We start from the raw sequence: 27241 nt of genomic DNA on the forward strand, positions 1-27241 counted from the left end.
ATTAACTTAATAAACTCCTGAAGGACTCCAAACAAAAAAAAAAAATCTTTCTTCGACAAAAAGGTAAAATAGAAGAAAACAGTTCATACAGTAGATCTAAGCTCAATACTCAGACTATGGCAGTGACTTGCCAATACTGGAGTCTTTTCCACCTCCTACATATCACATTCCTAAGTCAAGTTAATGGCCTTTTATTTGAGCTCCAACACCTGCATTGGAGGCATGGGAGCGTCCATTCCCACCCAGCTCTTCTGGTCGCTCCTAAAGGTGGTGTCACACACAGCGACAACGACAACGACGTCGCTGCTACGTCTCCATTTTCTGTGACGTTGCAGCGACGTCCCGACGCTGTCGCTCTGTGTGACATCCAGCATTGACCTGGCCCCTGCTGTGAGGTCGCCGGTCGTTGCTGAATGTCGAGCTTCATTTTATGGTTGTCGCTCTCCCGCTGTGACGCACACATCGCTGTGTGTGACAGCGAGAGAGCGACGAAATGAAGCGAGCAGGGAGCAGGAGCCGGCGTCTGGCAGCTGCGGTAAGCTGTAACCAGGGTAAACATCGGGTAACCAAGGGAAGACCTTTCCCTGGTTACCCGATATTTACCTTCGTTACCAGCATCCGCCCTCGCTGCCAGTGCCAGCTCCTGCTCTCTGCACATGTAGCTGCAGTACACATCGGGTAATTAACCAGATGTGTACTGTAGCTAGGAGTGCAGGGAGCCAGCACTAAGCAGTGTGCGCGGCTCCTGCTCTATGCACATGTAGCTGCAGTACACATCGGGTAATTAACCCGATGTGTACTGTAGCTAGGAGAGCAGGGAGCCAGCGCTAAGCGGTGTGCGCGGCTCCCTGCTCTGTGCACATGTAGCTGCAGTACACATCGGGTAATTAACCCGATGTGTACTGTAGCAAGGAGAGCACGGAGCCAGCGCTAAGCAGTGTGCGCCGCTCCCTGCTCTCTGCACATGTACCTGCAGTACAGATCGGGTAATTAACCCGATGTATACTGTAGCAAGGAGAGCAGGGAGCCAGCGCTAAGCAGTGTGTGCGGCTCCCTGCTCTCTGCACATGTAGCTGCAGTACACATTGGGTAATTAACCCGATGTGTACTGTAGCTAGGAGAGCAGGGAGCCAGCGCTAAGCGGTGTGCGCGGCTCCCTGCTCTGTGCACATGTAGCTGCAGTACACATCGGGTAATTAACCCGATGTGTACTGTAGCAAGGAGAGCACGGAGCCAGTGCTAAGCAGTGTGCGCCACTCCCTGCTCTCTGCACATGTACCTGCAGTACAGATCGGGTAATTAACCCGATGTATACTGTAGCAAGGAGAGCAGGGAGCCAGCGCTAAGCAGTGTGTGCGGCTCCCTGCTCTCTGCACATGTAGCTGCAGTACACATTGGGTAATTAACCCGATGTGTACTGTAGCTAGGAGAGCAGGGAGCAAGCGCTAAGCGGTGTGCGCGGCTCCCTGCTCTGTGCACATGTAGCTGCAGTACACATCGGGTAATTAACCCGATGTGCACTGTAGCAAGGAGAGCAAGGAGCCAGTGCTAAGCAGTGTGCGTGGCTCCCTGCTCTCTGCACATGTAGCACAGCGTCGTTATGATCGCTGCTGCTTCTGCTGTGTTTGACAGCTAAGCAGCGATCATAACAGCGACTTACAAGGTCGCTGTTACGTCACAGAAAATGGTGACGTAACAGCGACGTCGTTGTCGCTGTCGCTATGTGTGAACCCAGCTTAAAGCCCGGACCCACAAATCTGGGCCCATTAAAATCCCTCTCAGAAACCTATTGTTGTCAGAGCCTTATCTCTGGGACTCCCATCACCGATGCTAACCACATCAGTAACACTTACCTCCCACCTACTTCTTTACAATGGTTAAAATAATAAACTGAAATGGTACTCACCATTCCTTTGCCCCAGCAGCATATCACTACTCTGTCTCTGCTCAAGGTTGCAGTGGTAACATCATGACTACAGTACATGCGACCACTGCAGCCAATCGCTGAGTTCAGTAGCTCGTGACATGTTAATTGGCCAAGCTGCTGAGCTCAGTCATGTGATGTGCACTGTACACATGACGTCACCCCTGCCGCCTATAGCCAGAGACAGGGGTAGTGGTGAAGAACAAACGCTGGACCAGAAAAATGTGAATGCTTGCTCAGTTTATTGTTATAACACTCTGCTTGCCTATGGCTTCTAAAGTATTAAGACCAACACAGTTTTCCGTAAGAAAATTGGAGTATAGAAACGCTGCAGGCTTAATCTGTAAAGCAGCGGTCCCAAACCTCTCTTACCCCAAAAGCCACATTCATCTCTGAGAGAGGGTTGTAAGCCACATACCGACTCCCAAGTAGTGATGTCCAGTTCCCATCACTGTCAATGTAGTGACATCCAGTGCCACCCTTACCAGTGTAATGACAGCGAAAGCTTTCCCATAGAAATCACACTGAGGCTGTATACTTACATCCAGTTGCTCACAACCATTCCCCTATTCAGTATTATCGCATCACGTGCTTCCACCACACTATCACATCCAGCTACAAGAACCACTTCAATATGGCTGTATCTTCCAATCTCCAAATTACTGTACCTAATTTATCTCTAAACATTAAAAGGCAGTATATGCCTAATCAGATTTTTCAGCCTTTCATCATGACAAGGTAGACTCTTTTGGCAGGGCCATACTCGTATCTAACCTATTAAAAGTTTATTAAAATATCCAATACTCTTTTTAGGTATATTTTTATTTATTTTTCTTTAAGGGAATATGTGACAGGTAACACACTGACTCACCAGTAACTTCTCTAGTTGAAGACATTATTCTTCGCTTTCCTTCTTCATCCAGCGCACACCGCATACCGCACACCGCTATCACTTCTTCCAGCACTCCAGCTTCCAGGACTCGACTCTGTAGACAATAATACAGTTTTTAAAAGCACCTCATCCAGAGCACATCCCCCAACTGCTACACTATGGCAGATGAAGAAAAAAAACTATGTAGTGTCGTCCTGCACAGTAACAGGACCTCCCCCCATTGAAAACAGTATCCTCAAAAATAAAATACATTACCGCAGTAATAATATCCTTTAATTATTATAGTAATAAGTCTCAGCTCCTGGTCCCCATATGTTCTCCCATCCTGCCCTTCATTCTGCCCTTTTGTTTCTTCATCCTGCCCCCATGTTTCTTCATCCTACCCCATATGGTTCTTCGTCCTGCCCCCATGTTTCTTTATTTTACCTCCAAATGTTTCTTCATCCTGCCCCCATATTTCTTCATCCTACCCCATATGTTTCTTCATCCTGGCCCCATGTTTCTTCATTTTCGCCTCCATGTTTCTTCATCCGGTCTCATGTTTCTTCATCCTGCCGCCATATGTTTCTTCATAATTTACTTATATGTTTCTTCATCCCTCCCCCATGTTTCTTATTCCTGCCTCCATGTTTCTTCATCCTGCCCCCATATGTCTCCACATACCCCAATATGTTCCTTCATCCTTCCCGCATAAATTTCTTAATCTTTCCCCCATATGTTTCTTCATCCTGCCTCCATGTGTCTTCATCCTGCCCCCATGCTTCTGCACACTCAGTTGAATATAGAGCTGACCAAATCCTGCCCTTGAGGCTCAGTGAGTGGACCCCCCATTGCTTCTGCTCACAGGCCACATACACCAGTAAGGGTAGTAATGCCTTGATGGCGGACTTGACCACAGGCAACACTGTTATACAAGCTATACATTACTTTACATTGTATCAAAGTGTCATATCTTCACTGTTGTCCCATGAGAAGATATAAAATATTTTAAAAAATGTGAGGGGTGTACTCACTATTGTGATATACTGTATGATGTTCTTTTGGTGATGCTCAGTGTTGGCTTTGCGCTAAACATGCCTTTTGGAATAATAGCCAAAAGAATGATCATAACACGTTTTCCCACATGTTGATTTGGTACACTAAATGTTGATTTTGGCAAAACATACCCAGGCTTGGATATTTTTCTTTGTAAGAAAGGCTTCCATCCAGGGCCAGATTAAGGTTGGTGGGGGCCCCTGGGCAGAAAATCTGGTGGGGGCCCCATAACGTTAACATTTTTAGCCATAACAGTAGAGCACGAACCGTAGCATTTAGATATAAATGCAATGAACATTTATCTTATCCTGTTCTGCCACATTCAGATTTACAGTGCTACAATACAGACACAGTCCAGGATAAATCACAGCTGTCCACTTACACACATAAAGTAGAGTTAAGGCTGCTTTACACATTTCGATCTCGTATGCGATCGCACACGCCCCCATCGTATGTGCGGAACAGGCAATTTGTTGCCCGTGTCGCACAAACGATTAACCCCCGTCACACGTACTTACCTTCCAAATGACCTCGCTTTGGGCGGCGAACATCCACTTCCTGAAGTGAAAGGGACGTCACACAGCGGCCGGCCAATAGAAGCGGAGGGGCGGAGATGAGCGGGACGTAAACATCCCGCCCACCTCCTTCCTTCCGCATTGCCGGCGGGACGCAGGTAAGCTGTGTTCATCATTCCCGGGGTATCACACGGAGCGATGTGTGCTGCCTCAAGAACGATGAACAAAGACGTTCAATTTTTAGAAAATGAACGACGTGTATGCAATCAACGTTTTAACGCACAATCAAGGTCGCACGTAGCTGTCACACACTACAATATCACTAACGATGCCGGATGTGCGTCACTTACGACGTGACCCCGCCGACACATCGTTAGATATATTGTAGCGTGTAAAGCCCGCTTTTGTCACATATTTTTTATTGATCCCAATGTTAAGGCAGCCAGGGCCGGCTCCAGGGTTTTGTGGCCTCCGGGTGAGTCTCAGTGGGCCCCATCCACACACAGACACGCACACACACATACAGGCATGCGTATATACATATTTGAAGACAAATTCAGAAAAATACATATAAACAGACAAATATATGCACAGTTATATACACTGACACACATGCAGACACAGACGCATTAGGGCTCGTGCGCACGTTGCGTAATTACATGCATTTACGCTGCGTATAGCACTGCAGTGTAAATGCATGCGTCCTGTGTCCCCTATACAATCTATGTAGATTGTGCATGATACGTGCACCCATTGCTTTTATGAACGCAGTGATTTGGGTGCTAAAATGTTGACCCAAATCCGTGCATTCATAAAATGAGCATGTCAATTATTCCGTGCGCTATGGATGCAGCTCCCGCTCTGTCTATGGTAGGGGCAGTAGCCAGAGCGCAGGAAATCGGCTTTTTTTGTACAGAAAAACTGAATCCATTATGCAGTGTTTCTGCAGCGATTTGACGCGCACATGTGCTGTCAAATCGCTGCAGAATATTCAGCAGTTACGTGCGCATGAGCCCTTACAGGTATTAATATGGGAAAGTCGCCAGCAGCCTCACTCACCTCTCCTGCTTGTTTCCGTCCAGCTCCTTCAGGACATGTGGCTGTTTCACGATGGCTGTCACTAACACACATGACTGCACACTGACAGCACTGCTGTATATACATCACAAGAGGGGCTGGGGGCTACAATATATACATTACAGGAGGGGCAGGGGGCATAGACGTTACTGGAGTGGCAAACAGCTCTGGTGGTGTACTCATCACTGCGATGGGTGACATAGCGCTCTGGGGAACCCATATAGTTCTGGGGGGGGCGCACAGACTGCTCTAATTCATATATACACACACAGTACTGCTTCTTACACACACATCTCTGACACACACACACACAAACACACACACACACACACACACACACACACACTACAATGCACCCCCCATCACCCCCTACACACACACACACACACACAATACAATGCACCCCCCATTACCCCTACACACACACGCACACACACACACACAATACAATGCACCCCCCATTACCCCTGCACACACACGCACACACAATACAATGCACCCCCCATTACCCCTACACACACACACACAATACAATGCACCCCCCATTACCCCTACACACACACACACACACAATACAACCCCCATTACCCCTACACACTCACACACACACACACAATACACCCCCCATTACCCCTACACACACACACACACACACAATACAATGCACCCCCCATTACCCCCCCCCACACACACACACACAATACAATGCACCCCCCCATTACCCCTACACACACACAATACAATGCACCCCCCATTACCCCTACACACACACGCACACACAATACAATGCACCCCCCATTACCCCTACACACACACACACACACACAAATACAATGCACCCCCCATTACCCCTACACACACACACACACACTACAATGCAACCCCCATTACCCCTACACACACAATACAATGCACCCCCCATTACCCCTCCCCACACATAATACAATGCACCCCCCATTACCCCTCCCCACACACAATACAATGCACCCCCCATTACCCCTCCCCACACACACACACACACACAATACAATGCACCCCCCCATTACCCCTCCCCCTACACACACACACACACACACACAATACAATGCACCCCCATTACCCCTCCCCCCACACACAATACAATGCACCCCCCATTACCCCTCTCCTCACACACACAATACAATGCACCCCCCATTACCCCTACACACACACACAATACAATGCACCCCCCATTACCCCTACACACACACATACAATGCACCCCCCATTACCCCTCTCCTCACACACAATACAATGCACCCCCCATTACCCCTACACACACACACACACACACACACACACAAATACAATGCACCCCCCATTACCCCTACACACACACACACACACACAATACAATGCACCCCCCATTACCCCTACACACACACAATACAATGCACCCCCCATTACCCCCCCCCCCCCACACACACACACACACACACACACACAATACAATGTACCCCCCATTACCCCTACACACACAATACAATGCAACCCCCATTACCCCTCCCCACACACAATACAATGCACCCCCCATTACCCCTCCCCACACACACACAATACAATGCACCCCCCATTACCCCTCCCCACACACACACAATACAATGCACCCCCATTACCCCTACACACACACACACACACACACACACAATACAATGCACCCCCCATTACCCCCACACACACACACACAATACAATGCACCCCCCATTACCCCTCCCCACACACAATACAATGCACCCCCCATTACCCCTCCCCACACACAATACAATGCACCCCCCATTACCCCTCTCCCCACACACAATACAATGCACCCCCCATTACCCCTCTCCCCACACACAATACAATGCACCCCCCATTACCCCTCTCCCCACACACAATACAATGCACCCCCCATTACCCCTCTCCCCACACACAATACAATGCACCCCCCATTACCCCTCTCCCCACACACAATACAATGCACCCCCCATTACCCCTCTCCCCACACACAATACAATGCACCCATTACCCCTCTCCCCACACACACACAATACAATGCACCCCTCATGACCTCTCCCCCCACACACAATACACCCTCCATTACCCCTCCCCCCCACACACAATACAGTGCACCCTCCATTACCCCTCCCTCCACACACAATACAATGCACCCTCCATTACCCCTCCCCCCACACACAATACAACCCTCATCACCCCCTACACACACAAATTACACTGCTCCATCCCTACACACTCCTGCCTCCCCCCCTCCCTCGGAATACAGTGCTCCTCCTCTGCCTGTCACAGAGCTGTGTTACTTCACAAATGTTCACCGTTATGTGTCCTCTGCCCCTCCTCACTCATCCCCATTAATTACACCTGTCTCTTCAGCTCCTTCATGGAGCGCTCGCTTCCTCAAGTCCCCAGTGTGGCGCCGGCAGCACTGTGATGACGTCAGCAAGGTGCTGATCTCATCACGTTGCTGCACGTCGGGGGCGGGGCCCAGTCCCGGTGCGCTGTTCAAATGTATTTACGTCTGAAAGACGCAAATAAATTTGAATAGGAACGGAAACAGGAAGCTGCGGTCATTGGCTCTGCTGCGCTCCTCTGCAGTGTACATGCCGGCGCACAGCAGAGCCGGCGCACAGCAGAGCCGGCGCACAGCAGAGCCGGCGCAGCGCGCTGCCTCCTGCTCCTGCTAGTGTGCCTGGCATGTAAGGAGCGCAGCGGGGACAGCAGACAGCGGCCCACCACACCGTGCCCCTGCTTCTAGGTACGGCCGCAGCACATAGCAGGGAGCATTAGCACACCTCTGACCCCGGAAGTTCAAGCGGCCGCTGGTACTTCCGAGGTCAATCAGCGTCCTGTGCCCGCAGTTTGTTTTTGCATCTTAAAGACGCAGATGCAAATAAATAGCGGTGCCCCCCCCCCCCCCGAAAACACAGCTGATTTATTAGACTGTCTTTACGGAGGGGGAGAGGGTGTGAAAAAAAAAATGCTGACAGGTGCCTAGTGCCAAGTATGGTGGGGGCCCCCTTAGAAGCTCTTTTGGTGGGGGCCCCTGGGCTCCAGCCCCGCCTGCCCCGCCTATAATCCGGCCCTGCTTCCATCTTAAACTGAAATAAAAAAAACACTAAATTGTCAAAGTGTGCACTTTGAGTGCAGTGGTTTTTGTAAGGCTTGTTAAAGGAAATCTGTCACCATGTTTTTGCTACTTCATCTGAGAGCAGTATAATGTAGGCAAAAAGATTCTGAAACTAACTAAGTTTATCTTAGGTCACTGTGTGCAGCCGTTCTGATTTTATCTCAGAATTGTGTGTAGCAGAGCTGGGAGCTGTCCCCACCCACACCAGGCTCTCAGTAGAGATTGTGCATTAACTCTGAAGTCAATCACAATCAAACACAGCATGGTGTGTTATGATTCAGTGACCGAGGAGGATCAGAAAAAGGACAAAAACTCGGAAACCCAAAAAAATAACTAGAGTGGCTGGAAGCTTAATGGACTGCAGACCTAATACTGACACACAACTAGAAGTAGCCGTGGGACGTGCCTTCGATGACCTGGTCGCCTCGACACAGCCAGAGAACTAAATATTCTTACAGAGAGAAATATTAGAAAAGCTAATCTGCCCCGGAGTAGTCCCCAAAGATATAGATAGCCCCCCCACATGTAAAGACTATGATGATGTAAGAAAACACAACACGTAGCTAGAGAACAGATTCAGCAAAGATGAGGCCCGAACTATCTGCATAGGAAAGAATAGGAAAGAGCACTGACTGCAGACGTAAATACTCTAGTAAATACCAGCACATCTGATATGGAAAATTACTGAGCCTACAAAGGCTCTCCCCCACTATATCAGTACTCTGGTGTTACTGGGATCCAAGAAAAACACTGATATAGAAGAGGGACTGAATTTTGTACCAAGGATGACAAAACACAATACATAGCAGAACATGAAGCAAGGTACACAGACATTCCCAGTAGGGAATGATACAACTCCACCAAGAACTTCACACAGGCAAAATAACAAAAAAGTGGAAACTATAAGCAGAGGTACAAAGACCAACTTATCTGAGAGGAGTTCTGGTAGACACAGAGAAAAGGGCTCGTTTCAGAATGTCCTTAGCACACAGGAGATACATTGAGCACCGGCAAGGAACAAGAGAACACTACTCAGTTATATAGGCCCAGTCAGAACACCCCAATTGCCAATCCGACCCCAGCTGTCTGGTTTTTATTCTGCCAGCCAACTTCACTACCAGCACTGACCACAAGAGGGAGCCCTAAACTGGAATCTAATTCAAATGTATTCACAACAAGGGGGTCTGCGTGTCTGCTCTGCATGTGCAGAGTCACACAAATGTTAATCACAGAGCAATAAACCCTTTGGTATAAGAAAACAATAGCTTGCACATAGATATCACAAACATAAATGTTTTTACTTTTTTAACCCTCCCAGCATGCTGTCCTCCACTTACATTACAAAATGCTGGTGACAGATTCTCTTTAAATTTGTTTCTACCCTAGAAAGGTTAGACACACCCTTAGAACTGTAAGTGATTTATGATCGCATTCATATAATTATGCATTTTAGTTTACCATGCTGAGGAGTACCTGTGGCTTGGATTGCAAAATTAATTAAAGAGAACCTGTCCTCAGGATCAGGCATGATAAACCAAAGTTATTGGCATAAAGGTGCTGTTCTGCTGATTTAATAGGTGCATTCACTGTAGAAATCCACAGCCTGGTTGTTCATTAATCCCCATAAGAAGTTTTGGTGGAAGAGATGTTAGTGCTTTGAGGTGGGAGATGAAGATCCTACCCCACAGTCTCACCCCGATGCATGAACATCACTCTGCACCAAAACATCTAATGGTGATTATAGAATAACCAGGCTGCGGTTTTCTACACTGAAGGTTCCTATTAAATCAGCAGAACAGCGCTTTTATGTCCATACCTTTTAGTTTATCATGCCTGACACTGATAACAGGTTCTCTTTAAAACATGTAACAGAAGTGGGTAGGAAAACTTAAATACATGCTCAATATGTTTTCATTTGTATTATAGTGGTAACTTGAGATATTTTGTCTTTTTAGGAAGAAACATTACCTCTGTTTCTCAGCTCCTGCAGTTCCAGTGCCCAAGACACCGACTGTCCCTGGCCCAGGTCATTATGACCTTGTGGATTATGAAGGACCACCCAAACATTACATTTCCAGTGCTGCATTTGTGTCAAACACAAGTCGATGGGCAGGAGATGTCTGTGCTGCAGATGTTCCTGGACCCGGTTAGTATCAATCATGTGTATGTGAAAAGATTGTGATCCCACCAACAATATTTATTATCTATCTTGATAAATCCATAATTGGTTGACACCAACTCTTGTGACCCCCACCGATGACGAGAACTGGTGTTCCATGTTTCTCTTATGAATTGAGTAGTAGCCTACATGCCTGACCACAGCTCTATTCACACCCATTCTGTGGGAGTGATTGCCAAATCTGTATATGCCACTCCCATAGATCTATAGTGCTGCTCACCATTATTGGCACCCCTTAATTTTTTTCGTAGATTGTACAATATCTTCAGAAATAAATGGAAATATACCAGTTATAGCCGCAGGATTTTTTTTAATTAGTGGTCCAAAGTAATACAACAATAAAACATTGTTTGACAACTTACAGTTTGCAATTCCAAAGAAGAAACAGAATAAACCGCATGTGCAGCAATAAAGGCACCCCTAATTAATACTTGGTTGCACCCTCTTTGGCATTGTTGACAGCCTCTAAATGTTTCTTGTAGCCATCTATAAGTTTCTTGCACTTCTCAGCTGATGTTTTCTCCCACTCTTCCTTTGCAGTTTGTTCAAGCTCATGAACGTTTGCAGGGCTCTTATTCCTAATGACAGATTTCAGCTCACCCCCAAAGATTTTCAATGAGATTGAGGTCAGGACTCATTGCTGGCTGTTTTAAAACAGTCCATTTTTTTTCTTTTTTAACCATTCCTGTGTGTGTTTTGGGTCATTCTCTTGCTGGAGGACCCATGATCTGCGACTCGAACCACATTTTCATACACTCGGTAGGACATTTCCATCTAAAATCTTTTGATATTTGGCCTTTGCCCATAAAGCTCTGTTTGGTATAGTGTGCGGCGTTTGGTACTTAAGCCTCACCAACTAATTGATACCAGGCCACATAGGGCTGAGCTCTACACCGAGCCATCACCGCTTTTTTCAAGTGCCATATGTCTCCCCTGATGAACATATGATGTGAAACGCGTCGGGAGGCACTTCGTCTGGATATTTACGGCTAGCCACAACAGGGCCAGCTGTGGACTGCCCTTGTCAGGGCGGGAGTTTTATGTGGAAAAAGGGTCAGCTTAATCCCTAACAGGGTCAGTGACCAAGCCACTTCTCCCGTCACACTGACATATGGATTTCAGCAACACAGGAGATCCTTGACCCCTATCGAGATACAAGAATTGGGTGAGATTATTCCATTTATGTGTCTTTAACATTATTGCATTATCCATATAATTTTTGTTGATTGATTGACAAAGTGGTTGCTGTATGTACTATACTTACCAAGAGTTACCATCTATTGGATACTGCAATTTTTATTGTACATGCCTAGTAAGGTGTCCCTCAGTCTGTGAATTCACAGCGTGTGATCTATAAGCTGTGTAGGTATTTATTTATGCCTAATATCATCATTTATGATAGTCTTTTCTGGTAGTGTTTGACATAGACCTCTTATATTATTGTAGGTCACTTATATCCACCATTCCCCTAGCTATCAACTTTGGAGGGGACACTCTTATATAGGGTATCTCACCCTTCTGTTCACCTGTGTTACACGGTATGGGCGAATAAAATATTCACCCTTTTTGAATGAAGGTGACGGCGCCATAATCCTTGATTGGCCTCATCATTTTCAGGTTTTAAATTGGTGTGTGGATCACGTTTTTTCACATATTTAAATCATTTTTATAGAACCCAATTAAAAGTTAAGTTTTAATGTCACATGTTGCTATAATCACGGCGTTTGGTACTTGTTGAAACCATGACCCCAGACTGATCCAGGTTTGCCTTCAGGTCTATGAATATTTGACTTGATGTTTTTTCCACCATTCACACCACCATCGAAGACCTCTCTTGCCAATTTTCCTATTTCCTTCATGTCCAGGGAGGTTCTTGATGGTTCCTGTTAAAAAATATATGATTTACATATATTTTTAAGTAAGTACATGATGAGGCGCAGAAAAGATAAACTTCAAGATTGAAATATAAATAGATGTATTTTATATAGAATAAAAATAATTGTCAAAAATAAAATAGTTAATTGTATATTGATCAGTTATAGAAAAAAAAAACATATATTTTCCTTTATCTTACGTGATGGCTTGTTTGAGGTTCTAGTGGATAATAGTCCATTTCTCTGTTAAATTAGTAGAAGTTTTGGCTCTTTATTCAGCTTTTCCTGGTTCTTGAATGGGTTACGCCATAGTGACATGTGGCGGCCTCCCAGCATATGTTGCTTCGACGACCATCCTCCAGAGAAGTGAACCCCCTCAACTGAAGTAAACCCCCCGCGTGTCATGTGATGGAGCATTCATATGTGTTAGGTGCAGCCAGTGATGTCCTTCTTAGAAAGTCCTATCCCTTGCATGATGCAACTTTTTACTAGGATTAAACATGGATATACATTTTTATATGTCAGCAAGAATATATATATATATATATATATATATATATATATATTCTTGTATGCTGTATATATATATGCTTTAGAAATAATTTAATGCATGTGAACTTTTTACAGTTGCATGCTTGGCAAACTTCCTAATAACATTGTGTAGTGTTGAAACTGGGATATCAAGGTATATGGAGATGGCCTTGGTACCCTTTGGAAGTCTTGTGTTTGCTAATAGTTCTGATGTTTTCAGACAGCTCCTTTTGTCTTCACTATTGTGGCAAATGAACACAACCTATCATGTGGCTTTTTAAAATGCTGAAGTTATCATTCATTTCATATGGGCATGGGACTATGTCAGCAGAAAAATAAAAAAGTTATGGCTTTTTGGAACAAGTGGGAGGAAAAAAAAAGAAAAACGCAAACAATGGAAAATTGTAATGTTGTGAAGCAATTAAAAACATTGAACAGAGTTTAGCTAAATAGTGTAAGAGTAAAAGTCTCATGTTAGCACCATAACTTGCTCCTCTCATAATGAAAGTTCTTTCAGCTACTTTGCTGAACTGTGATGCTAGGTATGGGGGAATATCAGACAAATGGCGAAATGGCGAAGGGGGAAACCTAGTCTCTAGGGAAGGGGAAAATGGTTACCCCTGGTAAAACCTAGCGCTGGCCCCTGGTTCCCCTGGCATCCCTAGATAGGTTCCACATCTATGCACCGGTCAGGATACCTAGACCCTGGCTGACCCTGAAATAACAACATGTAATGGCAGCCCATGCAACATGCACACACAAAGCTGTAAATCAGTGGTGTGAGCTGGGCTGTACAGAGATTAGCATTCAAAGAACTGGTAGAACTGCAAAAGATAAAACTGTTTTTATGAAAAATTGCCTCACCCAGTAAGCAAGTAATACATAGCTGGAATTAGGTTCTCTTTTCCTGAATTATGCTGATCTCAAATGGGCTAACAATAACCATGCTACACCCCTAGATGAATTATTCGAGAGATGTAGTTTCCAGAATGGGTTCACTTGAGTGTAATTTCTGCTGTTTTGGCATATCAGGGAATATTCAATTGTGACATGGTGTCCACAATCTATTCCAACAAAATAGCACCCCAAAATTCAAATAGTACTTCCTTCCAAGCGCTGCCATGGACCCAAACAGTAGTTTTTCACCACATATTAGGTATGAGTGTACTCAGAAGAAATTGCACAAGAAATTGTTTGGTACATTTTCTCCTGTTACCCTTGTAAAAACGAACAATTTTTGTAGGTAATGCAATATTTTTGTGGGAAAAAGTACAATTTCAATTTTTTCCTTACATATTGATTTAATTTCTGTGAAGCACCTAAAGGGTTAATAAACTTGAATATGGTTTTGAGCAGTGTGAGGGGTACAGTTTTTTTCAAATGCTGACCCTTTTGAGCATTTTCTATCACAAAGGCCCCTCAAAGTCACTTCAAATGTGATATGGTCCCTAAAAAATTGGTGGTGTAAATTTTGTGTTGAAAATTTTGTTGGAAAAATGAGAACTAGCTGACAAACATTTAACCCTTCTAACTTTTTAACGAAAAACAATATGTATCAAAATTAGTGCTAATTAGGGATGATCGAATACTTCGATTATTCGGCTTCGCGATTATTTTCCGAATACCTCGCCGCTATTCTACTATTCGCGAATATTTGATGTGCAATGTAAGTCTATGGGAAACCCGAATAACAACTATTCGGGCTTCCCATAGACTTACATTGCGCATCGAATAGTTGAATAGCGGAGAGGTATTCGGAAAATATTCGCGAAGCCGAATAATCAAAGTATTCGATCATCCCTAGTGCTAATGTAAAGTAGACATGTGGGAAATGCTATTTAGTAATGATTTTGCGTGATGTAAATATTTGGTTAAGGGCATGAAAAATTCAAGGTTCAAAAATTTCAAAATGTTTATTATTTTGAGAAATTTTCATTCTTTCCATAAATAAAGGCAAATCATATTAAATGAAAGTTACCACTAACATCAAGTCCAATATGTCACCAAAAAACAGTCTCAGAATCACTGGGATCCATTGAAGCGTTCCAGAACTATAACCTCATAAAGCGACACTGGTCAGAATTGTAAAATGTGGATCTACCAGGAACGTGAAAATAGGCTGGAGGATGAAGGGGTTAAAAGAGCTATGATGGTGCAATAGCAAAGCATTCAAAGCCAAATTTAGAAAAATATTTGCTAATGTGGTCTGAAAGGTAAATATTCTAAATATAACTTTTAACTTGTCATTCATGATGGGTCTACTGATGTGTAAGGACTCAGACCTCCACTACTTTTATCCCTCTGCAGGAACTCAAGCCTAATGCGCGGCATCTGTCTGCCCCAGATCAATTCCCAGAATAATACGTTTACCTTATGGAAAAATCTTTGTGGGATCCATTGTGGAGAGTTTTGTAGCTTGTATAGTAGTTGGGGCATCCAGATCATTTTGATCAGGTTAGTGTGGCCAACTGCTGAGAAGGGCAGGCGAGACCAGACTTCCTTCTTATCCTTAAATTTCGACAGAATAGGGGTTAGGTTGAGACTCTCATAATCCTCAACACGAGTGGTGACCATTATCCCCAAATATTTAAACTGGGCAACAACCTGTAGGCCCGAGTCTACGTAATTAGGCGAGTTTGTGGTTCCATCCACCGGAAGTTGACTTTTCCCAGTTGATTAATAGACCTGAGTACTTCCCAAATTCTTGTATAACCCCCATTGCCCTCGGCAGCAGTTTTGCTTTTATTGAGGCTTATTTGCATTTTTATTGTTGTTGCTCGATCCTCTCTTACCTATTGGCATGACCTGTCTATTGTAATCATTCTTTTCTTGGTCCACTAGAAATGTGCACTCGGTATGAATTTTTTATTATATGTTTGTGAACGTTCTAAAAAGCAAGTCTGAATAAGTAGTGTAAAGCATGGACTGTGGCCAAATAGTTGTATCAACCTTAGGGCCACGTGCACAGGTTGAGTATTTGGTCATTAATTTACATCAGTATTTGAAAAGACAAGATCCAGAATGGAAAAATCAAAGGAAAAGTATAATAGACGGGCACCACACCTGCATTTTTTACCCACTTCTAGTTTTAGCTTACAGATACTGATGTAAAACACTGACCAAATATTCAACGTGTGAACGTGGCCTTAAGACCCCGTCACACACATCGAGATCGCTAACGAGATCGTTGCTGAGTCACAGTTTCTGTGACACAGCAACGATCTCGCCAGCGATCTCGTTATGTATGACACCTACCAGCAATCAGGCCCCTGTTGTGAGATCATTGCTGAATGGTACGAACCATTTTCTTCAAAGGCGATGTCCTGCTGGGCAGGACGCATCGCTGTGTTTGACGCCTACCAACGACTTCCTAACAGGATCCCAACTCCCGCCGAGATCGATATACAGGTCGCTCATCGTTACTGCATCATTGGTAAGGTCTGACTGTGTGACATCTCACCAGCGACCTCCCGGCGACTTACCAGCGATCCTTATCAGGTCGTATCGTTGTCGGGATCGCTGGTAAGTCATTGAGGGCCTTTAGACAAGAAGTGAATTGTAGATAAGCTAAGCTGTAACTGATGAAAGCCCTGTTCTAATAGATCACAGATAAGGCTAGGTTCACACATGTACAGCACTCTCCGTTGAGCACTACATTTGGGTTTCCATTGTAAACCCCCCCCAAAAAAAAGACTTTTGATTGAAACCCTGACAGAGCACCCACTATTATGAGGCCAATAGAATAAGCCTTGAGCACTCTGTGGACAATCAACTTCAAGTCGAATTTCTTGACATTAACAGATCCCCACTAATTTGAAGCTTGCAATTCGATTTTGGTGGTTCGACCAAAAAAGAAAAATAAAATAGAGTCAGAGCAAAGTAATGGCATCCAGAGCAGCCTGGTGGGATTCCCCATAATGCTTTGTAGCTATCGCATCCCATGGTCTAATGAAGCCAATAATGGAGGACTATTATAGCCAGTATAAAAGTTGAGGGCCCGCAAAGCAAATGCATTTCATGCTTTTACAGTGTAGTGATATGATGTCAGAGTGCACAGTTGAAGCATACTGCAAATGGGATAATTGATCTATGATATACTGCAGGCCAACACCTTATTAGCAGCATTTTATTTTAATCCTCATACACTGCAATTGCAAACCAGGAGGGCAGTTTAATCCAACAGAGACCTAGGACATATATTTACATCCTAAATCTCCCTCCATCCCTTTCGCTGCGTTAGCCCACATGTTTCCCCGCACATGTAGGCTGATCTGAGAAGCCAGCATGTGCAGCTCAAAGGCGCAGGTGGATCAGAGATCAAGGCTAATTGAAATCTAATACCACTTGTATTCTGCATTTGGTATAGGGTGACTATCTGAGTAGGGATACTATCAAGGCCTGCGTCAGCATTTGGCGCACCCGGGCAAGTGTCGGGGCCCTGGTCCGCTGAGGGACCTACTCGCCGTAGTCAGGGGCGTTGATGTATTCTGCGGCCCCCGGGCTGAGTTCCTGGGACTGCAGTGCTCAGGTCGGCAGCCGCACTTTCCTGGCTGCCAGCCCTTTTAAATCCACACTTGTACACAGCATTCATTGCTAAACACTGCATGCAGGGGCATTAAAATTCATCTGTAAGCAGAGCTAGCCATGTGCTCCAGTCCCAAAATCCAGATGAAGAGGAGCTGCAGCACAAACATCACACTGAGCTGTATGTCCCCCCACATCAGTGCTGTATACCCCCTAGAGCTGTATGTCCCCCCACCTCAATGCTGCATAGCCCCCAGAGCTGTATGTCTCCCCACCCCAGTGCTGTATACTCCCAAGAGCTGGAGAGCAGTATGACCCCCCCAACCCAGTACTGAATAGCCCCCTCAACCCAGTGCTGAATAGCCCCCAGAGCTATATATTCCATGACCCCCAGTGCTGTATACCCACCCAGAGCAGTATATCCCCTGACCCCAATGCTGTATAGCCACTCAGATCTGTATGTCCCCCCACCACAGTGCTGTATACCCCCCAAGCTGTATGTGCCCTGACCCTGACCTCAGTGCTGTATAACACCCAGAGCTCTATGTCCAGCACCCCAGTGCTGTATACCCCCCAGAGCTGTATCTTCCTCCACCCCAGTGCTGTATAACCCCCAAAGTTGTATGTCCCTCACTCCAGTGCTGTATACCCTTGAGAGCTGTATGTCCCCCAACCTAGTGCTGTATACTCCAGAGCTGTATGTCCCATGACCCCAGTGCTGTATGCCAAGACAGAGCTGTATGTCCACTGACCACAATGCTGTATAGCCCCCACGGAGCCATATGTCCTCTGATTCCAGTGCTGTATACCCCCCAGAGCTGTATGTCCCCCCCACCCCAGTGCTGTATATGTATGTATGCCTGTATGTGTTCATATGTATGTATGTATGTGCATGTCTGTGTGCACATGGGGCCCACTGGGTCCACAAAAACCTGGAGATGGCCCTGGATAGTGTATTAGAGGCATTTAGGCAGCAATTCTTGCCTTACAGACTTTAATGCTGCTACATAGAAAAATCTATCCTATTCTCCAATAATACCACTCTTTGCTGCGTACATAATTTAAAATGCGCAAGGCGAGTGGTAAGGGAAAGAGCAGTGGATGTCCCACTGATGGGGGTGCATACAGAGGCCGTGGCCGTAGGCCAGGGCAAACTGGGCCTGCTGCGGGAGCACACCAAGCACACTTATCTTGACCTAGCTTCTCGTCCAAGTTTTCAATTCAATTTTTGATTCAATTTTTCTATCATGTTCAGGCCGGAGTCTAAGGACTTGAGGTAAGATGCTTTGTTACTTTGCCTTGATTCCATTTCTCCTCCAGAACCTCCATTCTTCCTCAGGGTATAATGATTTCTATGGTATCCTCGGAGTTGGAAGCAGAAATCCGTGAAGCTCAGTCTCTGGTTACTTCCACTTCTTTAGGGTTCAAATTTTTTGTTCCTGTGTACCTGAGATTACGTCTGTTGCATGAGTTTCATGATTCTGTGTAGAGGGGTGACCCTTAGATCACAGCTACCAAGAAAGCTATTTTGTATCCGGTAGTGAAACTTGTACATGTGCTAAAGTTTGTCATAGCCAGCCCACCGGGGAATTGACTCTTTTGACAATTCCAGAAAGCCCATGAAATCATTTATCCATGGATTTAATTACTAATTTGCCTTTGTCTGGTGGGAAAACTGTGATTTAGGTGATAGTCGACTGATTCAATAAACAAGCCCTCTTCATTCTGTTATCAGGGTTACCTGATGCCAAAATACTTTCCAAGTTTTTTTTATCAATCATGTGGTAAGATAGAATCCCTCTGAACATTGTATTTAATAGAGGCGGTGAAATTTGTCTCCAAATTTTGGAGTGGGTTTTGTAAAAAATTGGGGATTGATTTGTCATTTTCCTCTGCATATCAGCCTGAAACCAATGGTCAAACAGAGATAGGACGAAAGTCTTTGGAGCAATTTTTAAGATGTTTTGTTGTAGCTCAGACTGGTCCTCATTTTTATGTTTTACCGTTTTTGCCTTTAACAGTTGGGTCAATCAGTCCACTGGAACCTCACCTTTTTTCTATTTATGGTTTTCATCCCCACTTTGGTGAATTTTCTAGGATGAGTTCTGGGTGTCTAGGAGTAGATGTAGCAATACAGAAACTTGGGAATGTCTGAGAGAGGTTCAAAAAATATTGGAGTTGCCCAAAAACAGAAGGCTGATAGAAAGTATTCTGCAGGCCCCATCTTCAAAGTAGAAGATAAGTTTTGGTTATCTTTAAAATATTACGCTGAAGGTGCAATTGACAAAGTTGGGTCCTAAATTCAATGGCCCGTACGAGATTCTGGAGGTGGTCAATCCGGTTGCCTTTAAATAGAAACTACCTCAGTCTCAGTCTCCTTGTATCCGTAATGTTTTTCACAGATCCCTGTTAAAAGAATTTGTCCCTTCAGTGTTGTCTTCCTCTTACCCGCCTTCTCCTGTTTTTGTTAATGGGGTTTAGAGTATGAGGTGCGGAGTATCGTGTTTTCTTGGACAGTCCAGAATTCCCTCTAATATCTGGTTATGGGTTCCATCTTGTCCTGTGAAGGCCGAACATTTGTTCAGGGCCTTCCATCATAGGTTTTGCAGGAAACCTATCAGTCTGGTGATCCTCCAAGAAGAAGGGCTATTGTCGCGATTCCTCTGCTCAGTGTGTCTAGGATGCAATGAGTGAATGGTTTCTGTGACTATGGAATCAGGGTGTGCTGAACTGTCTGGCCTGTGTCAGTGTGTTTAGTGACAGGTCAGTCTTCCATTCTGAGTCTGGGAGGTGCTTGGTTTGTTCAGGTTTTCCCTGTTTCTGGTGATTGCCCAGCTATATAGCTGAGCAGTTTATCCCAGAATTCTGCCAGTTGTAGCATTCTGTTTAGTGGTGCTGTTGGCCTGTATCTCTGTGCTCTGTTTGATTGATCTATTGTTGCCTGACCTTCTGACCAACCGTTTGCCTAGTCGAGAGGCGTAGCTAGGGTTTCAGCTCAGGGGGGGCAAAACATCGGAGTGGGCCCCTTACCAGGTAACCATGATAACTACGGTGCCGCAGACTAATCTTTTGTATAGTGGAACCTCGGCAGATGACACTGATATTACCGCTGTATGGAGACAATATAGAGGTAGATATAGGTCCGGCAGCACATATAAGATCATAGTGCAGTTATAGATGGTGACTTACTGCTGACGTTCGTTCGGATGGGGTTGTTCACATTTTCCGTCTTTTCCATCTGGTCCAGACTGACATTACAACTTCTTCCAGCCACAACTCATCTACAGAAATTACAACAAAGACACATTTGACTCCTCACACTTCCGACACCGTACCACATCTAATCCCAACCTGCACAAACTCCTCATCCTGCCGTCACCTCAATACTGAGCCGCTGCTGCTGTATGTGTCCCTATTACTGCACCTGCTATGTGGCACAAAAACCGACTTCTCTTACTGCCACACATAGTAATGCCACCACTGTGCGCCACACATAGTAATGCCACCACTGTGCCTCCCACATAATAATGCCACCACTGTGCCCCCCACATAGTAATGCCACCACTGTACCCCCACATAACAATGCCACCACTATGCCTCCCACATAATAATGCCACCACTGTGCCCTCACATAGTAATGCCACCACTTTACCCCCACATAATAATGCCACCACTGTGCCCCCACATGGTAATAATGCCACCACTGAGCCTCCCACATAATAATGCCACCAATGTGCCCCCACATAATAATGCCACCACTGTGCCTCCCACATAATAATGCCACCACTGTGCCCCCACATAATAATGCCACCACTGTGCCTCCCACATAATAATGCCACCACTGTACCCCCACATAACAATGCCACCACTGGACCTCCACATAATACCACCACTGTGCCCCCCACATAGTAATGCCACCACTGTACCCCCACATAACAATGCCACCACTGTGCCTCCACATAATGCCACCACTGTGCCCCCCACATAGTAATGCCACCACTGTGCCCCCACATAACAATGCCACCACTATGCCTCCCACATAATAATGCCACCACTGTGCCCTCACATAGTAATGCCACCACTGTACCCCCACATAATAATGCCACCACTGTGCCCCCACATGGTAATAATGCCACCACTGAGCCTCCCACATAATAATGCCACCAATGTGCCCCCACATAATAATGCCACCACTGTGCCTCCCACATAATAATGCCACCACTGTGCCCCCACATAATAATGCCACCACTGTACCCCCACATAACAATGCCACCACTGGACCTCCACATAATACCACCACTGTGCCCCCCACATAGTAATGCCACCACTGTACCCCCACATAACAATGCCACCACTGTGCCTCCACATAATGCCACCACTGTGCCCCCCACATAGTAATGCCACCACTGTGCCCCCACATAATAATGCCACCACTGTGCCTCCACATGGTAATAATACCACCACTGTGCCCCCACATAATAATGCCACCACTGTGCCTCCCACATAATAAAGCCACCACTGTACCCTCACATAGTAATGCCACCACTGTACCCCCACATAATAATGCCACCACTGGGCCTCCACATAATGCCACCACTGTGCCCCCCACATAGTAATGCCACCACTGTGCCCCCACATGGTAATAATTTCACCACTGTGCCTCCACATAATAATGCCACCACTGTGCCCTCACATAATAATGCCACCACTATGCCCCCCACATATTAATGCCACCATTGTGCCCCCCCACATATTAATGCCACCACTGTGCCCTTTACATGGTAAAATGCCTCATTTTTGCCCTCTAAATGGTAACATTTCCCCCTAAAAAATATTAATGACCTGTGTAAGTGTTCAAATTTTGCCCCTGGAATGTAATAATGCCCCCAGTGTGCCTTTGACGGTCACAATACCCTGAGTGCCCCTATAACAATAATGGTTCCTAAGTGTCCACTTAACATTTAATAATGTCCCTCCCATGTACAGCTCCCCTATACACAGTATGAAGCCCTTATACCTCCCCTATACACAGTATGATGTTCCCATGGCTCCCCTATACACAGTAAGATGCCTATACTCCTCCCCTATACACAGTATGATGGGCCTACAGCTCAATACAGACACCTGCGTACAGCCGTATATACACACAGACACCTGCGTACAGCCGTATACACATACAGACACCTACGTACAGCCATATACACATACAGACACCTGCATACAGCCATATACACACACATATATACAGACAATACACAGATATAGTCACATAGAAGCGTATACATATTTGAAAACATTCACATACAAATAATCATACACATAGACAGACACAATCCTGTACACTCAGAAACACATACTGGGGGTGCTTTTTACTTTTGATGATTTGGGGGACCCTTCTCTCTTCTCCTTCTCTCCCGTGCAGCCACAGACTTGTTTGATGGTAAATCCCTGTAGGCTAAAGGACCTGTGGTGACGTCATGCCCATGTGATCAGAAGGGGCAGGGCCTCAGCAATGCAGCTGATAACCGAGAGAAACTCCAGGTGTCCTGGAGTTCTTTATAATAGAAGCGGGGACCGAGGTAAGACTTCCAGATGGGGGGTGCAGGGGGGCGCAGGGGAGAGGGGGGGAAGCCTGCATGATTATAGTGGACGGGAGGAAAAATGGCCACGCCCACTAACAAGTCCGGTCACGCCCACTACCTAGGTAGCTTCTAACCACTGGGATGTAGCCACAACCCTTGTCTGATGTTCCTCGGCTGGATCGAGGCAGCGCGCGATGCATGACGTCATTATAACACACGTGGCCGCGCACTGTGCACTGCGAGCGGCCGGGTCTCCTGTACTATGCAGCCGGTCAGCACTGTCTGTGCCTGTCAGTGTGCCCAGCCACATCACAGTACAGGAGACACGGCCGTGCGCAATTCACTGTGCGCGGCCATGTGTGGTATAATGATATTATGCAGCAGGCGGCCGGCCCTCTACAATAGCTGAGCTCTACGAGAGCAGCCTGGGGGGCAAGTGCCCGCCCCTGCCCGGTGCTGAGCGATGACGTCACCACGCTGGGACTCTGTGTCCTGTGTGTGCGCTGTCAACAGCAGCAGTGCAGGGAGATCATATCTCCTCCGCACTGCCGCAGAGGTTAACTATATCAGCGCGCTGTGCACGCTGATATAGTTAAGGGTATCGCAGCTCCGGGTGGGCCCCCTCTGAGCATGGGGCCCGGGCGGCCGCACCCTCTGCCCCCCCCCCGCTAGCTACGCTACTGGCCTAGTCCCTTTGCTAGTGTCCGCTACCCTCCAGGTATTCTGACTCTGGACCATGACGTGACTACCCTTCTGTTTATTCCTTAACACTAGAAGTCCCAGAAATTTCGAGCTCCCCCCTCAAGTCCCGAAAGAGGGTCAAATGACCCTTAGTCCAAACTGACAACTCTGATGGCTCCAATTAGCATCCTTTCATTTGTTAATGTGGCCATTGCCTGAGGAATCTGCAGGGGGCAATTGTGTTGATCCACCTCAACAAAGGTCTTGTAAGAGAGTGTAAATCCTTCAGGTTATTCAACCCATCTCTGGGTTCTAAAGGTAGAAATGTTAAATGACCCCTCTCTGGGACTTCTAGTGTTAAATCCTAGATGTGCTTTCCTGTAACGTTTGACTACCCTGCCTCATGACTTGTCATCACTGACTAGCATCACAACTATGTTTTAATTCTGTTACTAAAAAAAGAATCCTGAAACCTAGACTTGTGTGTTACACTCAGTGCAAGAAATACACATATATATATACAGTATATATTTTTTATATATAATATAATGTTTCTTTAAGTGGCAAATCACAAATTTAAAATCAAATCAAAATATAGTGTATGGACATGCTAGAGTTGGACTCTATTAACCGTGTCACCATGTTGCTGCACTTTATTTTTTATTACACTCCATCAAAGTTTTCATAATTAATGTCAACCTGAAGTTCTTTTAAGTGCACATTCCACATTGGTGGATCTTGTCACTGCCTGAAGGCCTGAGTGTGTGAAGATGTCAGTGTAAGATAGTGCTTTCCAGAATGCATGGCTTATTCTTTGAAGGAATGCTGTTTGAGCACATAATGCTCATACTTAAGAGAATTTAACCATTTCGGTGGTGAATGCTTGCTTCTTTACTAGTTTCAAGAAAATGTGAAATTCATATTTTTTGCTATTTCCAATTTTGATATATATAAACTTGCCTACAAACTTCAGTGGAAATAGTAAAGTGTATTTGGTGCACTGTCACCTTTCTACCTGCAGATGTCACTGTTGCTATTTTTTGTACCACCGGCTGTTGGTGAACTACCGTAGGATTTTTGAGAAGACCTGATTTGTGTTTAGTATTTACGGTGTCGAGATATTTTTTTGACTTGTTTGTAAACATGATGTGACTCTGAAATGTTTCAAGGTTCACAGACCAAATATTAAATCTAAAGTGGCTTTTTTTCCTAACATGTTTTTGACAGCTCCTTGCTTACTGCTGTCATTCCATACTACGTTCACATTCACACTTTAATGGCGTGTGGATGGACCCTGTACCATGGTATATAAAGTCTTTGCTGGTAGTACATTTGATGCTCTAGGAGAAAATCTCTGTGATTGTTTTCCTATATTGATCCCATTAGGCTATGTGCCCATGTGGCGTATTTTCATGCAGTTACGCTGCGATCTGCACCGCAGCGTAACTGCATGCGTCCTGCGTTCCCTGCGCAATCTATGAAGATTGTGCCTAATCCATGCCCACGTGGCGTATTAGAGCGCAGCGCTTCGGCTGCTGCCAAATCGTTGTGACTCGCCCACCCCAGGGCTATGGGACACCCAGTGCCGGGCCGGACTAGTCCGGTGGTAGTCAGCGGTGGCTGGGCCCGGCTCCGTGGCCCTGGTGGGTGTCAGTAGAATATGTGGCTTGATGAATAAAGTTTGTGTTCGTGACGCCACCTATGGTCTGCGGCTATTAAGCCGCCGCTGCTGTGTGAGGCCTCCGGGGTGATGATATAGCAGCAATGGTGGTACTGCTCCCCACAGGTGGAGCGGAGCCCCGGGGACACTGTTAGTGCTCGTGAAAGTCTATGGTGTTGTGTGGCTAACACGGTGCAGCGCCGACAGGCAATGAAAGAACCAGGCACAAACAACAGTCTCTTTACCTTTTCCTCTTTTACTTTGGGAACAGTCCAGTCCTGGGAGACCGTTACAGGTGGTGATGGGGATCCGGTCGGCCTGGAAGTACTTGGGGGGATCTTTCTGGCCAGCTGAGTATGAGGCCTACTCCTGTGCTTTTCTTTGTTATGATAGGACCCTGCTTCTCTGAATCCAGCAATGGCCCTCTTTGCTGCTGGGACCGATGGTATGTCCCTTTCCCTCTGTAGCAGGCTGCGCAGGCCCTCTCTGGTGCTTCTCTGCTGGAGTCCACACCGGGCCCTGATGCTGCAGCTGTACCTTCGGGCTGTTTATGGGCCAGGTGCTTGCAGCTCTCCTGCCCTTCGGATTCGGCTACCAGGGAGTATTTTAAGCCCTGGTGGCCACAGACTCCGATGTCCGAGTCTCTCCGCTGCCTCTCTGCTACTCCTGCTTCCCTGGGCCAAGCTACTCTAGCTCTAGGCCCCAGATCCACAGGACAGCAAACTCTGCGTCTGTTCACTATCACTTCTCTCTACAGACTGACCCTACTTCCTCCCTCAGGTCAGACTTGAGGAAGGCTCCCTGGAATTCCAGGTTCAGAGCTCCCCCTGCTGGCCGGAGGGAGAACTGCGGTGGATGTTAAACTTGCTGGCCAATGGACCTCCCCATTACCTCCAGGCACCTTTCTGAAGTCGCTCAAGGTATGGGACTCCCCGGAGTACTGCGGCAGCCATTCCGCTCCCGGGATGTACGGCATTGTGATCGGCATTACCGGCGCTACAGCGGGGGCTGGGGCGATGGCGACTGGGATTGCTTCGGCTGGTGCCGCGGCATCTCGGGCTATGGCAGCCACCTGCCCTTCCTCCGAGTCGGACATCTTCCTCCCCCTTAGTGAACCTTACCAGGCTCCGTTCACTTTTCAAATTCACTTCTGGGTCGCGCGGGGTTAACAGCGCTCTGCTCTGATGGCGCGCTCCCTTCGCGCTCTTTGTCAGGCACGCCCCCTTCTTCCTGCGCTCGGCGAGGCTAATGGCGGCGGCAGTTTGCAAACAGTAACACAGTCTTTTAAGCACAGTTTCTGCAGGCGCACAGTACCCGGTGGGACCGGGCACGAAATCCTGTTCGTGACGCCAAAAGTTGACTCGCCCACCCCAGGGCTATGGGACACCCGGTGCCGGGCCGGACTAGTCCGGTGGTAGTCAGTGGTGGCTGGGCCTGGCTCCGTGGCCCTGGTGGGTGTCAGTAGAATATGTGGCTTGATGAATAAAGTTTGTGTTTGTGACGCCACCTGTGGTCTGCGGCTATTAAGCCGCCGCTGCTGTGTGAGGCCTCCGGGGTGATGATATAGCAGCAATGGTGGTACTGCTCCCCACAGGTGGAGCGGAGCCCCAGGGATACTGTTAGTGCTC

The 27241-nt window shown here is 46.3% G+C and overlaps 1 protein-coding gene across 1 annotated transcript in view; it reads left to right on the plus strand.

The window, feature by feature from the left end:
- Positions 1-27241, plus strand: part of STPG1 (sperm tail PG-rich repeat containing 1) — a 202562-nt gene that overhangs the window by 138477 nt on the left and 36844 nt on the right. The window contains exon 8 of the mRNA XM_075336094.1: positions 10538-10728. Coding sequence (XP_075192209.1) covers positions 10538-10728 — 191 coding nt within the window. The remainder of the gene's footprint in view (positions 1-10537; positions 10729-27241) is intronic.

This window comes from Anomaloglossus baeobatrachus, chromosome 2 (genome assembly GCF_048569485.1).
Source record: "Anomaloglossus baeobatrachus isolate aAnoBae1 chromosome 2, aAnoBae1.hap1, whole genome shotgun sequence".
In the NCBI taxonomy this organism is placed as follows: Eukaryota; Metazoa; Chordata; class Amphibia; order Anura; family Aromobatidae; genus Anomaloglossus; species Anomaloglossus baeobatrachus.